The 15,598-nt window shown below is 41.0% G+C and overlaps 1 protein-coding gene across 8 annotated transcripts in view; it reads left to right on the forward strand.

The window, feature by feature from the left end:
- The window catches only part of LOC134651304 (protein unc-13 homolog 4B), a 60,554-nt gene extending 45,360 nt beyond the window's left edge, over window positions 1-15,194 (forward strand). For 3 of the 8 annotated variants that reach the window (XM_063506344.1, XM_063506350.1, XM_063506351.1), the window contains exons 6-20: window positions 126-285; window positions 759-938; window positions 1,927-2,128; window positions 2,674-3,103; window positions 3,790-4,047; window positions 5,516-5,807; window positions 6,262-6,494; window positions 6,949-7,039; window positions 7,473-7,682; window positions 8,192-8,284; window positions 8,406-8,480; window positions 10,109-10,415; window positions 11,870-11,993; window positions 12,993-13,186; window positions 15,026-15,194. In XM_063506344.1, the coding sequence (XP_063362414.1) occupies window positions 126-285; window positions 759-938; window positions 1,927-2,128; window positions 2,674-3,103; window positions 3,790-4,047; window positions 5,516-5,807; window positions 6,262-6,494; window positions 6,949-7,039; window positions 7,473-7,682; window positions 8,192-8,284; window positions 8,406-8,480; window positions 10,109-10,415; window positions 11,870-11,993; window positions 12,993-13,186; window positions 15,026-15,138 (2,962 nt within the window). In that variant the 3' untranslated portion in view covers window positions 15,139-15,194. The remainder of the gene's footprint in view (window positions 1-125; window positions 286-758; window positions 939-1,926; window positions 2,129-2,673; window positions 3,104-3,789; window positions 4,048-5,515; window positions 5,808-6,261; window positions 6,495-6,948; window positions 7,040-7,472; window positions 7,683-8,191; window positions 8,285-8,405; window positions 8,481-10,108; window positions 10,416-11,869; window positions 11,994-12,992; window positions 13,187-15,025) is intronic. The other 5 variants (XM_063506352.1, XM_063506353.1, XM_063506345.1 and 2 more) reach the window with 4 other exon arrangements.
- Window positions 15,195-15,598: the final 404 nt, after the last annotated feature.

A 15,598-nucleotide genomic window follows, 5' to 3' on the forward strand; every position in this document is an offset into this window, starting at 1 on the left:
CAGTCGTTCTGAGCTACTATGGCACTGATCGGCTGGCTACTTACTGAGGATTCGAAAACTACACAATTTAACGATTGAACTGATTAGTAAACTATTAGTATTAAAGTGACACTGCATTTTGACAGGGATTTCGACCCCGCTGAGACAGTAAAAGAGAAGATGACCAAGATGTTCGAGGTGAAAGGGGTGAAGGGCTTCCGGAAGCTGATGAAAGAGATAGCCATCACCGCCTCCTACGGCAAACATGACAACGAACTCATCGGCACGGCTAACATTCCCCTCAAGGTAGGTTCAACAATTCTTGTTCATGAACCGTCGTGAAGTCCGCAAAATCGAAGGGAACCTTGCGTGCACATTAATCTTCGTGCACAAAGATACCTACTTGAAATTAACAACCTTATTTTCAGAGCCAAAATAATAACAAAAACTGTCAGTCTCACGGAGACACGAAAAATTACTTAGGTATACCTACAGTTATTTATAATAAAAGAGATTAAAAAAACGTGACTCCTTAGTTTCAATGCTAAAATAGATGGTGCAATACTGCGCCATAATATATGCTTTTGTGATCGCTGGATTGGATTCTCAAATGTAAAATTTTGAAAATCAGAGTTACCTATTAGCCTTCAAATCACAAGCACGAATTTTTCTGAGATTAAGGTTCATACTAAATACAAAGTTTTGAATGAAAACAGAAAATAAGCCATAAGAAATTTGGCATTCACTGAACAAATAAGAAATTGATATGTTAATTTCAGTCAATCCCAGCAAGTGGTATGACAATGTGGTTCAACCTCAGCAAGAAGAGCAAGTTACGGCGCCAGGGCGTGGTGAAGGTGCGGCTCAACTTCTCTTCCGAGAAGAATTCGCAGGTCGCGGCCCAGGAGCACCGCCATCTGCTCAGGATCATGCTTCTCCATGAACTGGAGAATTCCAAGGTATCTATCATACACAAGAGTGGGCTCCTGAACATTGGCTTGTCTTATCCATGCCACTGAGTGCGGCTCGTGGTGGTCCACTTGTCTAACAATTTTCAGTTTGCTTGTGTCCTCCTTGTCTTCTCTGTTATCAACGGCATTTGTCGATAATTGTCGTAGACGCAGTGTTATGATAAGGTCTAGGTATACAGGGTGGCCCATTTAGATCGGTCAGTATGGGAAAATCTGAAACTATAAGACATACGACGATCTCTTCTTAGGAACCATGTCATCGATTTTAGTAACAAGAAAAACTGCATTTATACATAAAAAAAATGTGTACTCAGCTCGGGAATCGAACCCGGACGTTTTGAAAAAAATATCTAAAATTATTTCTATTTAGATATCGATTGTGTAGGTCTTAAGCAGTAAATGTTACTATGAAACATGATGTCTGAAATGAATAAAATGCATTGTATTCATATCCTATAATTTATTTTAGTATGTTTTCGAAATCGATGACATGGTTCCTAAGAAGAGATCGTCGTATGTCTTATAGTTTCCGATTTTCCCATACTGACCGATCTAAATGGGCCATCCTGTATATAGGGACTGGTGACCAAGCCCGAGCTAGCTACGTATTGTAGTTTACCTACTGTGAACTAACTATAAGCAATAAATACAACGTTCTGATTATTAAACTCGTATTAGGTGGGTTTACGAGTAGGTAGGTATGTTGTATCTCCCGGAAATATACCTACTATTCGTGCAAGTGTCTTAGGGCCAATTGCACCAACCACATTTGACAGACTGATTAACGTCAGCCGGCGCGCCCCGGCGCTTTACTATGAAATTTTCCATACATACAAATTTAGGGAACTCTTTAACGATACGAACAGTTTGGATACTTATGATGTTAGACTCATGAATGATAACATTTGTCTGTAAAAGTCATAGAAATCTCGTCAATTTAAGAGGACTAACGGAGGTTAACTTTTTCTCTTTTCAGGTGGCCCCGTACTGGTGGTGCGGCAACTTCAGCGGCCCCGCGGAGGCCATCTTAACCCAGCATGTTGCGCAAAGCGGTCTCTCGCCCACAGAGAACGCGCTCGCGCAGTGGAGTGTGTACTGCTCGCTCACCGTCGACCACCCGCTCAGCTTCGCCCTCTTCAACATGCTGTTGGAGAAGATCACCAAGCCTTTACAATCTGGTGAGTCATTTGCGCATTCTATTTTCTTTGTAGTGCCCGAGATCTACTACTACTTAATCGCAGTGTTTAACTCAAAAACCACCCAATATTTTAAAACATTTACGCATCAACCATTTTCCATTGGGGATCCGGGACGGTGTTGGTTCAAAAGCTATATATATATGTATATTTAAAAAAAATCGATTAAGTACAATGTGATAAAATGTTCTAACAAAGTTAATAAAACTATCCAGGTAGTGATCTGTTGTCCACGGAACATGATCATTCCCTTCCATATTTGTTTTAGGTATATTAGCAGCCAAACACATTTTTTTTACTACGAAAATATATTTTTAATCTTTTACAAAAGTATATTTCCGTAGAATAATGTTTTAATTGCTATGCGTCTTCATAAGAATCATGACTATCATGAGTCATGGAGGATTGTAATATTTGCAAAACCTAAAAAGATTATGACCAGATAAGGCTTGTTTGTTAAGATGACGGCGACACTAAAATACTCAGAAACAATCTTATTCAAGACAATATTTGTGTCTGCCTTACAGGTCTCATAAAAGAAGAGGACGCCAAGCTATTCTGGGACGGCGTCAAAAAACTGCTCCCGACATGCTTCGGACAAATCAGAAAGCTGAGGAAGAAGACCGCTGGCGACAACACCGCCATGAAAACACTTAGGGAAGTCATGAAAATACTGTACAAATTGTCCATGTTGGACGTCCCTGACTCCGTTGATCTGTTTCCTAGTAACGTGTATGGTTGGTTGCGGAGTAATGACAAGGGAAGGTTGACGATTCATGAGGTGTTGAACCAGGCGGCTATCCAGGGCGCTTCCGATTGGTTCGTGCATATTCTGGACAACAATGAATGCAAGGATAAGACGGAGGAGTCGAGGCTGCAGCATCTCATCAGGGTGATTCAACTCGTGCGATCTGATCTGCAGAGAGCTATTGAATACCATGATAGAGTTTTCATTGAGTAAGTATTTTGAAAATGTAACTGGGTCAATCAACTATTTCTTGTTGTTATCCTGTCCCATCAGCGAGGAGACAATAGTTGCATAGGTTATTAGAAGAACTGCTGTACCATGTTCCACTATCATGCTCAGAAGATGTTCCATTATGGAAAGGTCTTATAACTACCATAAAATGCAAGTTTGGTTCATTTAAATAGGTACGAAAAACCTAGAGTTTTAAAAGTGACTCAGGAGACCGTAACCATACCAATGTGTGACAAGAAAAAGTTGACAAACCCAACTGCAAAGTATGTAATCAAACTAGAGAACAAAATTGTTTGGTTCTCAGTCAGTTCATACATACTTAGTTTGTTGGCTTACGGATTTAGGCACAATATAACTAGAAGATGTCTGTCTTTTTGATTCTGCGCTACCATGAGGATTTTACTGAAACTAAACTAGTACTAGTTCCATGGATATGACGCATGCAATTTATAGCTGGTCAACCAAATCTTGTCAGTAAAAAAAGGCGCGAAATTCAAATTTTCTATGGGACGATATCCCTTAACACCTACATTTTTCAAATTTGCCGCCTTTTTCTACTGTCAAGATCTGGTTGACCAAGTATATCTGAAAACTTCTTTTTACCAGGCCTTTTTAGGGTTCCGTACCTCAAAAGGAAGGTTTTTTACCGTTTTTTTTGTTCTAGAGTTATGAATTTCCCATACTCCAAAGCGCTTTACGGGCTATACGAAAGCAAGATCGCATCTCTAGTGGAGCCTGAAGTGGTAGAAGTGTGCAAGAGCTTGAAGCGGCTGAACTACAACGAGGGGTCGAGGAGCAGCGTGCACCTGGCGGGGGGGCTGGACGGGGCCACGGGGCTGGGCGCGCCGCGGGTGGCGGACGAGCCGCTGGCCATGGGGACCACGCTGTTTGAGCTGTATCTGGCGCTGCAGAGGTTTCTCACGTGAGTCTTCATTAGGGTTCCGTACCCAAAGGGTAAAAACGGGACCCTATTACTAAGACTCCGCTGTCCGTCCGTCCGTCCGTCCGTCCGTCCGTCTGTCACCAGGCTGTATCTCACGAACCGTGATAGCTAGACAGTTGAAATTTTCACAGATGATGTATTTCTGTTGCCGCTATAACAACAAATACTAAAAACAGAATAAAATAAAGATTTAAGTGGGGCTCCCATACAACAAACGTGATTTTTGACCGAAGTTAAGCAACGTCGGGCGGGGTCAGTGTTTGGATGGGTGACCGTATTTTTGCTTGTGTTTTTTGTTTGTTTTGCTCTATTTTTTGTTGATGGTGCGGAACCCTCCGTGCGCGAGTCCGACTCGCACTTGGCCGGTTTTTTATTTTATAATCGGTACCTAAAGTCAATTTTTTTACTCGGTAGACTAAAATGACATTTCATAGTATGAGATGAGATGACACATGATGTTTATACTATGAAATGTCATTTTAGTCTACCGAATAAAAAAATAGACTTTAGTATAGGGTACTTGACTGTACTTATTTAAAATAAATTATTTTATACAATGTATTAAATAAAGCACCAGGAGATTAATGGATAAACGTAGACAGCAGTTATTTTTAGACACAATTTCTATTTTAAAACTCGTATAAAACTATAAGGAGTAGGTCATCTGACTGTGACGTCACATGCTAGTGTTTCATATAAATTCCATAGAAGCTAAATAGTTTTCACAGTTCGAAAAAAGACTAGTAGTCAAATACCCTATTATAAACAGACTGGTATCACGCACTCGAGTTAAATTTGAAATTTTAAAAGATCAGATCAGGAATTCGTTGTCTTTGTTTGCAATCGTACCTGCTTGTATAAACATTAGGTACCTACACTACTCGTGACCTTAAGTGACGCTGAATGAATATTAATGTCATAAAACCGGCCAAGTGCGAGTCGGACTCGCGCACGGAGGGTTTCGCACCATCAACAAAAAATAGAGCAAAAAAATCGTGTTTGTTGTATGGGAGCCCCCCTTAAATATTCATTTTATTTTATTTTTAGTATTTGTTGTTATAGCGGCAACAGAGATACATCATTTGTGAAAATTTCAACTGTCTAGCTATCGCGGTTCATGAGATACAGCCTGGTGACAGACGGACGGACGGACGGACGGACAGCGAAGTCTTAGTAATAGGGTCCCGTTTTTTACCCTTTGGGTACGGAACCCTAATTAGGTATAACCGTGTTAAGACTCCTAATTTGTATTTACAAGTATTACGATGGTTGATACTACGATTATTTATATGGTTTACATTTAGGTGCATTTGGAATCTTGTCCTTACGTATTCTATGATATCAAACGATTAGATGAACATAAAATATTTGGCATCAGTACCATCTAATCGCTCGTAAATGCCTGGTTAATCCAATGATAATAAACACACCTTCATTTATTTTACAGACTAGGCCAAGGACTGAATGAAACAGACTGGAGCTCATACGCCATATCCAAATTCCACTGGTGGTTCTTTGGCGGTGTGGCCCAATGGCTCGACATAGCCGCCTACAAGGCCTTGACTCGCATCGAGAAAGCCGTGGACTTGGACCCACTGACTGTCATTGATAGTAGCGTGAAATACAGCAGTTCGGCTGTGGACACGCTGCAGATATTTTATCAGATCAAGATCTTCTGGACGCAGTTGGCTTGGCCTGATGTGGAGGGGAGCTACACGTTTGTGGCTAAGATTATTGATGTGAGTCTTACTTAATTTACTTGTCTCTGTCTTTTCATATTTTACCGTCGTCCGTAGGTTTATTTACCGTCTTCAAAAAAAGGAGGAGGTTCTTAAGGGCTCATTTAGACGATGCGAGAACTTGCATGCGAGTTTCATTACATTGCGGGTTTTGATCGGTCGGTTGAATTGGACGTAACCAACAGTCCGCAATGTATGTAGTTAACTAAAATCGCATGCGAGTTCGCGCGCCATCTAAATCAGCCCTAATTCGTAGGATTAAAAAAAAAAAAAAAAAAAAGACAATAAAGTTGCATTTTACCCACGAGAGTGGCAATGTATCTAAATATGATGCAAATTTTGAGTTGATTCCTCATGTTGTAGAATTGCCTTTTAAGTGAAGTGGTGTTGATTTTGAATGACTAATAATTAATAACGTCCATTTGGGTTTGTTTTGATTTTTTTTTTAATTTAGGACATATGCCGTTGCTGCGTGTTCTATTCAGACCGCATGTCCGGGCGCGTGGACAACGCGGGCCGCGTCAGCACCGTGTTCGAGGAGCGGTTCGAGGTGACCAGCGAGTGGTGCGTCGCCATCAACAACATCGACTACGTGCGCCAGAGCTTGGAACCCTTCGTCGAAGAGTTGGGCATGGACGACATTATACAAAGGCTGTGCGAGTGCAAATCTCCAGTAGAAGCACAAAGGTCAGTACATATATTAAGCCGACAATAAAGGCGTGGGATGCTTCAGCATAGTGTTTGAGAAGCGCTTACGAGATCAACGTGGTGCTCGCCATTAACAATATCGACTATGTGCGCTAAAGTCTGGTCCACCCTTCCTTGAGGAGGAGGGTTCCAGTCGAATCATAAAGGTGGGGAATAATAATATATGCTATAACAGATGGAAATATAGAGTTAACGATTTGTTTACTATGTAGCACATACTTCCGCTGAACTGACTGAAATGTTTATCTAAGTCGACATGTTTGACACTTGTCTGGGGTGGCCCTTGAATACATAAGCGAGCTTTTACGCATATGGAATATGGTTATGATTTTATTATGATTAATTTATAAGTATTGGGCCTAATACAGGACATTTACGTTTTGATTACATCGGGCTTAGAATTTTAGTTATGTACGTATTTTTTATTTTACAGATGTAAAGATACCTTGCAGTGTGTTATTGCAAACGCTATTGACACGGTAAAGAATAAAATTGTGGAGATTCTGGAAATAATGGTCAAAAAGGTAAGTTATTAGGAACCTACTCTTAATAAGAGTCTTGATTGACAAGGCCACTTAAATAAGTTATTATTATTTGAAAAATTATAATAATTAAGACCTTTTGTCAACCACGTTTAAGCGTTAATAGTCCATGATCTGAAAAACGCAAAAACAATCCAAAGTTATTTTATTACCAAACTAAAACATGAATTTATCTAAAGTAAAGTAAACACCTAAAAAAAAGTAAAGTACGTTTAAGCCAAATAAATAGATTACTTACTTTACTTTATTAAGAGTCAGTTAATAGTCCATGATCTGGAAAAACAATATAAAGTTATTTTATTACCAAACAAAAACATGAATTTATCTAAATCAAACTATTTAATTTTTTTCATTTTACTTTACAGAAAGTCAAATTCGTATCGAAAATACAAAACAAATTCTTGGTCATTTTCAGATGATGCCATCCATTACCCGGTTCCTAATGGAGGGCGCGGAGTTGTTGCATCAGGATTGTTCGAGCATGGACCGCGTTATGCGCTACCTCGAGGCCAACCTCGACACGCTCTACCAGCAACTCAACAACGACAACTTCTCCCGGACCCTAGACATCGTGTGGGAGCAACTCGGGGAGGTCCTCTACGAGTTGATACAGGCCAACTTGGAGGTAAGAAAATATAAAAATACCATATTTTTTTGTATAATACTGCTAATTGTAATATACTATTAATGTATCTTTTATCATTTTTTTCTTTTGACTAATTTTAATGTTGTTGAAGGATCTGGTGAAAAACTTAGGTATCCGTATACATTAGCGTGATTTGACGTTTAATTTTTTTCCCTGACAGTTGAACTTGCTTGAAAATATTTGACGGCATTGTAAGGTAAACGTACTGGTGCTCGACACGGTCCCAGTACATGTTATCTTGAAACTTAAGTCATTGTCAATAGAGGTGACAGCAGAGTGTCATCTATTGGGCATTAGCATGTTAGCATGTCGAGCACTAGTACGTTTACCTTATATTGTTTCAGTAATTTAAGTGAGACGTTTTCTGTTTTTAATCTGTTGAAAACGATTAAGTTAGGGATTCTTCTTTCACCAGACCCTTTACACCTCGTTGTAATTAATATTTCTATCATTCCTTACACTAACTAAATTATAATTTTGTATTGTAGAAAGAGAGACTCGCCACCCGTATCCGCTTGCTTAGGCGTAGGTATTTCGACAAAAACAAAGTATCCCCCAATAGCAACTACCTCCTTTTCCGGGTAAATATTGCATATTACTACACGCTATTGCAATATTGACAGTGCACCCAGTTTGAGAGTGTTTATATTTTGTTTATACGTGTAAAATGTTTATTCTAAATTATTTTATTTTTTGATATAGCACCGAAAAGCAAAGATAACTCGGTATATCGACCCGAGGCGCCTGACCAAATCGGCTGCTGCCAATTTAGATGCGGTAAACATACCTAGTTCATAGAAAGCACCTTGTTCATGTACCTACCTTATATTATGTTACTTGTGTTGAATGTAGATCTAAGCTTCGAATTCACAAGGGGACAAATGTTTAGCGGTTGTCTAGTCGACATCGATTTGAGGTACGAATTCCACATCCAGTAGAGCCAAAAAATGGAAGCTACGGTACATCATATGATGTACACGATATTCATTACTAGCTTTTGCCCGCGACTTCGTCTGCGTGGAGTTAGTAATTTGGGTAGCTTATTTTTACCCAATCTGTTTTTTAACGATTCCCCATACAAATTTCCAACCCCCTTTTCACCCTGTGAGTTCTGAGATAAAAAAATATCCTATGTCCTTCCCCGGGACTCAAACTATCTTCATACCAATTTCAACTAAATCGGTTCAGCGGTTTAGGCGTGAAGAGGTAACAGACAGACGGATAGACAGACAGACAGACACACTTTATAATATTATTAGTATGGATTATCAAACACAGTCGCATACATGTTGGCTTGAGGTCGCAAAACATCGTTATATCGGCGTCGACATCAGTCGTTGAATATTTGTTCCCCAATAAATTCGAAGCATGATATAATGTGAGCTTGTAATGTTCCTCGCCTTGTCTGAACAACCATAGCCTGTTTTTATGTGGGCTACTATCGTTTGTGATTGTTTCGATGAATGTTGCTTTAATCGTTTCGAATATATACCTTTTTTTTGACGGAGTGGGAATGCATTTACGCACGGTGTGTGGGACTCGCCGCTCCTTATCCCTCTCTTGGCGAGAGGGGGGGGGGGGGGAATTTGGCCCTACCCACTAAACCCACTCCAGCGTTTCACCCTCTTTGCCGTTCGACTGGGATCGATGACATTCCACCACGGCGCCCTCCGGCAGTTCGAATATATACCTACCTAAAGTGTCATTCAATATAACTTGCTAACATGTAAACAAAAGTTACTAGTAAATTGACATTCAGTGTCAATTTTAGTATGGCGATTTGTTTACATAGTTAGCAAGTTCTATTGAATGACACTTTACTGAAAACTTAGCAGATTCTATCCTCTCACTGTTTGAATCATTTTCGATAGTTTATAGTGAATGTGATCTCCTTTCCAGGCAAGCTTTTATGACGTGACAATATCTATAGTTAATAAAGAAATGCTATTCCTATTTACGTATCGTTATTTTTAAGGATTCATTAATGTTACATTGCATGTCTATTTACCTATTTTGCATGGAGTCACGAATACTATATTTATAATCAAAGTAATTGCACGATTGCTTCCAATACGGTGACGGAATAGGTATTGTACCTATATGCTTTTATTAATTTAAACCTTATATAATTTTGGCATATTAAAATAACATTTTATATTAACAAACTAACCTAATAAGTATATAACAAGAGTACTCATAATAAAATTATTTTGTATCCAAATAGAGATACTCATAATAAAATTATTTTGTATCCAAATAGAGAAGACCACCTACCTACTTTAATTATATATTATAACCAGTTTCATTAATTTTGTCTTGTCTTCCTAGAAATCAATAAAAACTTGTTATTTAACAAAAATTGGTAGGTAATTATTAGTTTCTAATAACGGCTCTAAATATTTCAGAAACGAAGACCACCCAGCTTTTTCTCCAATCTCCACGAATGTCTCAAAATAATGATCCGATCCTTCCGTCAAGACCACAAAGACATATACTCATCAGAGACCCTCAAACGCGTAGAATACTTACTGAAACTTCACGGCATGGAGACCAGAGAACTGATACACCAGTACCACTTGGAGAGGTGGCAGGAGCAGCAAGCTATTAACGAACCGAAGATGGGAATACTCACTGTCAGAGCGCAGTTTATTGAAGACAATTTGAAGTTAGAAATTTTGAACGCCAGGAATTTGGTGGCGACAGATTCTAATGGTGAGTAATGAGTATATGCCAAGTACCTACACATAAAATGGAGATCCATTACCTACACATAAAATGGAGATTAGATAATCATCTTCTAAATTTACGCCTATCACACCATCTTAAATTACCTATACGCAGTTTTAACCCGTTAGTCCAGTTGTCAGTCATGTTTGGTATTTTTGGATTTTCAGAGTTCACGTTTATGCAATGTCGTGCGTAGTAATCGCTTTTAGTGTAAGGCTTGAGTGGACGCTAGAGTTGGGCGTGCAGCGGGGCGGGGCGTGCGTCGTGCATGTTAAACAAATTCAAGCGTATAGTAGCGCGGCCTTACTGCACGCTGCTCAAATTACTCCTGATCCCGACGCCACGCTGCACGCCCCACCGAACGCTCCGCTTCGAGCGTCTACTCAGGCCTTAGATCGGTTTTCCTAGGATAGCGGTGCCGTCATATAGCGGCCGTCTCCATACAAAATAATACGGCTAAATATGTCGTAGTATTTGTATGGAGACGGCCGCTATATGACGGCACCGCTTTCGGAGGAAACCAAAGCTTTACACTTAGTTTCTCCATCACGCTCTGCGCACAAATATCAACTGATAAGTGTCAGATGGCGGTGCCACCGACTTGTTTTCACACTTAGTGTATTCGTATTGATATAATCTTACGTATACCATAGGATCGCACACTCCATTAAAACTCATTACTTGTTCAGTAGTTTGAGCGTAAAGGTGACAGTCCATTTCCAACTGCAGCTGCACTACTGTTCATTTTACTATGGAAATTGACAGTAACAGCGACGCGTTCAGTAGTTTCAGTACCAGTAGTGCAGCTGCGGTCAGAAATGGAATGTTACCCTTAGTCAACAGAGGGCGTTAATTAATAATTTCGGATACGTTAAGCTTTGGATTCCTCCGAAAACGGTGCCGTCATATTACGGCCGCTATATAGCGTTGACTGACGTCACTAGAACGTTGTCTATGTAAACAAGATGGCGCGGTTTCCTAGACGGCGTTACGTTACGTTGATTGTCAACGTAACGTAAGATGACGGCCGTCATGACGGTGTCGATAGTTTCGTGAACGTTTTATTAGATAGCGGTGACGCCATTTTGAATAAATGACACGAGATTTGAATAAATGATTCCGTACTACGATTATTTTCCTCTTCTGATGATATTACATCCTCCAAGTAAATTATAGATGATCAAGCAAATCTTGTCAGTAGGAAAAGGCGCGAAATTTAAATTTTCTATGGGACGTTATCCCATCGGGCCTACATTTTTCAAATTTGCCGCTTTGGCCTTGGTGGATGACGGTGTGTTATGACGCCGTGGTACTTTCCACATGTCGCCACCGTAAAGACGGCCGTCTTTTGCGGCCGCTATATGACGGCCGTCATATGACGGCACCGTTTTCGGAGGAATCCAAAGCTTTAGTGTTCTAATGTGTGTTTTATATCGCAGGGCTGTGTGACTCGTACGTGCGCGTGTGGCTGCTGCCGGAGGACTCGTTCGCCAACGTGATGAAGCCCAAGACCCAGACGCATAACAAGAATCTCTTCCCGCTGTACGACGAAATGTTCCTCATGTTAGTACCTGAGTATATATCTGACCACTGAAACAAAGGCATTCAGTAAAAGTGTTATTGCGTAGATCGTTTATCGGCACCATCATCAACTACGTACAGGCAGCAAAACTATTAGTTTAGCACCCCTGCATACAAATGTGTATCTTTGTATACAATGTGTAGCTTTGGAACAATCATCCAAATTGTTATCCGACTATACTTATTTGTTTTATCAAATTGGTCCTTCGAACCGGACAACAATAGGTACCTACTTTCATAACACAAATTGTGCAAAACAAAGGGGACCGGTACACTAATACAGAGTTCAGTACATTTCTGCGAAGAGTCGGAGCTATAAAGAGCCTATCTGTATACCCAAAGAGCTGTACCTATGCTCCAAAATTTTGAGAAGAGTTAGAGCTATAGGGAGTCCCACCTGTATGCCCAAAGAGCTGCGGTTTACCATCCCCTGGCCTAGTGTGAAGGTCTGCCAACAATAGGGATGTTGACACTCTCGTAAAATAGATAGCAAACGAGCAATTTATCACAATAATGTGGATATTAAAATAAAATATTGAAAAATTACAAAAATACAGGACCTGAAAGTTTCAAAATTTAAGTTTTTTTTTTTAACTTCCAAAAACGATAAAAGTAAGGGTACCATTCGATTTCTTACATTTCACCAAAAAAAATATTGTATAGCAACTATATACATAAACGCAATATTTCACCGACAAAAACGCAATTTTCTTGTTTTGTCCATACTACAACGTGGGCGATGACGTCACGGCCTCTGGCCGTTTTGTATAGGGCGTTTCGCGAGTGAAGTGCGACTGTCGGACTTTGACTACAATTTCTGACTTTTGTGTTACTTTAATGCAATGGGTCCCATATAGACATTTGATCCTAAAAACAAACCCGATCGATTGATACCATAAAAAAAAATTAGTCATGTAGCCTATTGTATAATAGTGCACTTAGACGTACCAGTTTGTATAACCGCTGCACATATATTTTCAGCCCCCTGAGCCACGAGCAGCGGCGCGTGCGCGACGGGCTGCTGCACTTCGTGATCAAAGACAAGGACATGTTCAGCGTGACCAACGCGTTCGTGGGCGAGGCCTACCTCAGCTTCGGCGACGTGCCCGACACCGCCGCGCCCATCTCCAGCCTGCAACAGCAGCACTTGCCGCTCACGAGGCCCAGTGCCATAGGTCAGTATCATCTTATCTTATCATTATCTTCAGCCTGTAGTCACCATGGGTTAATATTCCCGACACCGCCGCCCTATCTCCAGCCTGCAGCAGCAGCACTTGCCACTCACGAGGCCCAGTGCCATAGGTCAGTATCATCTTATCTTATCATTATCTTTTTTTTTTTTTTACTGTTGACATTCTTTTATTTACAAACAAGATATATACAGTGTATTACTAAAAGAAATTAAAAACTAGCTTAAGTCTAAAATAGGCCCTTGAGGCATTGTACCAAGGATGCTGGCGACATTTCCTCGCTGTATCGCAATGCTGATACGTTGTGCGAGGTAGCCGCCAGCTCTTCGGTCACCAGTTACGTCAATTATCATTATCTTATCTTCGACGATATGCTCTTCACCGCCTATCTTCAGCCTGTAGCCACCATGGGTTAATATTCCCGACACCGCCGTCTCATTTCCAGCCTGCAGCAGCAGCACTTGCCGCTCACGAGGCCCAGTGCCATAGGTCAGTATCATCTTATCTTATCTTCACCGCCTATCTTCAGCCTGTAGCCACCATGGGTTAATATACCCGACACCGCCGCCCCATATGCAGCCTGCAGCAACAGCACTTGCCTCTCACGAGGCCCAGTGCAATAGGTCAGTATTTATTTCCTCTTAAGTACTACAGGCTCGAATTGCCTAGCCCTTTGAATGCCACGTCTGTCGTGTATGGCCACAGAATAAATAATAGTACTAGGTACAGAAAATTCACTCTCATACAAAACGCGTCTGTTACGATTAGGGCAGATATGACCGCTAGGTGGCGCAAGCGCCACGCGCGGGTTATGGCTAGCCACCAAAATTGGTGTGGGACGGATGTACTTTTAGGTACTTGTTGCGACGCGACAAAATCGCGGAGTGAGCCACGCCTGGTGTGGCGCGTTATCCTGAACCTCGCTGCAATGCACGAAGGTTGATATTGGGCTAAAGCCGCGGGGTCAGTTCACGTTTTTGACGGTTAAACGGTTAGATATGCAGGATGTCTTGATGAGACCTCGTCACATTCTCAGTTACATCCTAATCCGAGGGCCACGGAAGTTAAATTTGACGAAATATAAAGTGAGATCGTTCAAACTTGTTCGAGAGATCGGCTCACTTTATATTTCGTCCACCTTACGCTCCCAGAGCGTGCGCTTCGTGGCCGAGGTGTAAAGCAGGGATGTTGCGGATGCCGATTTTTTGACATCCGCGGATGCGGATGCGGATTTTTAAATGCTCACATCCGCGGATGCGGATGCGGATGCGGATGTCAAGATAGGTACATAAAAGACGTCAAATATTACATTTTAGTAATTTTTATTTCAAAAACCGGCCAAGTGCGAGTCGGACTCGCGTTCCAAGGGTTCCGTACATTAAGTCCGACTCACGCTTGACTGCTAATTTCTAATAGGTTTATTAGCTAATGACTAAATTACCTAGCAGTCTAGCACTTACGTCGATGCTAAGACGTTCCTGTACCGACCTGTTCCACATCCGCATCCGCATTAAATCCGCATCGATTTTATGCGGATGCGGATGCGGATGTTGAAAATAATGCGGAAGTTCCGCGGTTGCGGATGCGGATATTCGCAACATCCCTGGTGTAAAGGAGTTGAAGATCCGCTGTCGCTATTGGCAACCTAATATCGAGATACAAGATCGACTACTATCTAACCTTTCAACCTAGATGTTCAACGTCCTTGGGATTAGTCCGGTTTGCACACATTTTTGGTGACTGGTAAAAAGTCAAACGATATTTTGTACCTAACACTGCCATGCGTGAAATTTTAGTAAAAAGTGTTGTCATGTATTGTTGCAGACGGGGACGCGATAAAGGCGCTCGAATCGCGGCAGGGCGACAAGCAAGCACGGGAGTTCCTCAAGAAACAGCGGCAGAAGATGCCCGGCAAACAGTTCTTCTCACTCAGTTGAGCTGACTACGCCTTGTAAATAGTCAAATATACCACTGAATTACTCAAACAGCAATTAATATGTGACGTCCCACGGCAAAAGGTACCTTATGGCGGCTGGCGCTTACGTCGAATAGCGCCGCAATAATATTAGAGCGGCGTTAATAATAGCGGAAGCGCCAACCGCCATAAGGTACCTTTTGCCGTGGGACGTCACATATTAGTTTATGAACTATCTCACTAACAAACTAACAACACACTAATAATATTAAGTTGTACCGTTGTAGAAATGAGAACCGTGTAATCAACTACACGCGAAGCGGAGGTATACTTTTTAAAATTGAGCAGAGGGTATTACGTTGTCGCGGCTTTGTTAACTTTACAGTCAAAATTGATTATGACGATAGTCCAATGATGAATGGTAAATAACTATTACAATTACACTGTAATAAAACTATTTGCACTAAAAGTGCCTGGGGAGT

This window comes from Cydia amplana, chromosome 10 (assembly GCF_948474715.1).
Source record: "Cydia amplana chromosome 10, ilCydAmpl1.1, whole genome shotgun sequence".
NCBI classification, from domain to species: domain Eukaryota; kingdom Metazoa; phylum Arthropoda; class Insecta; order Lepidoptera; family Tortricidae; genus Cydia; species Cydia amplana.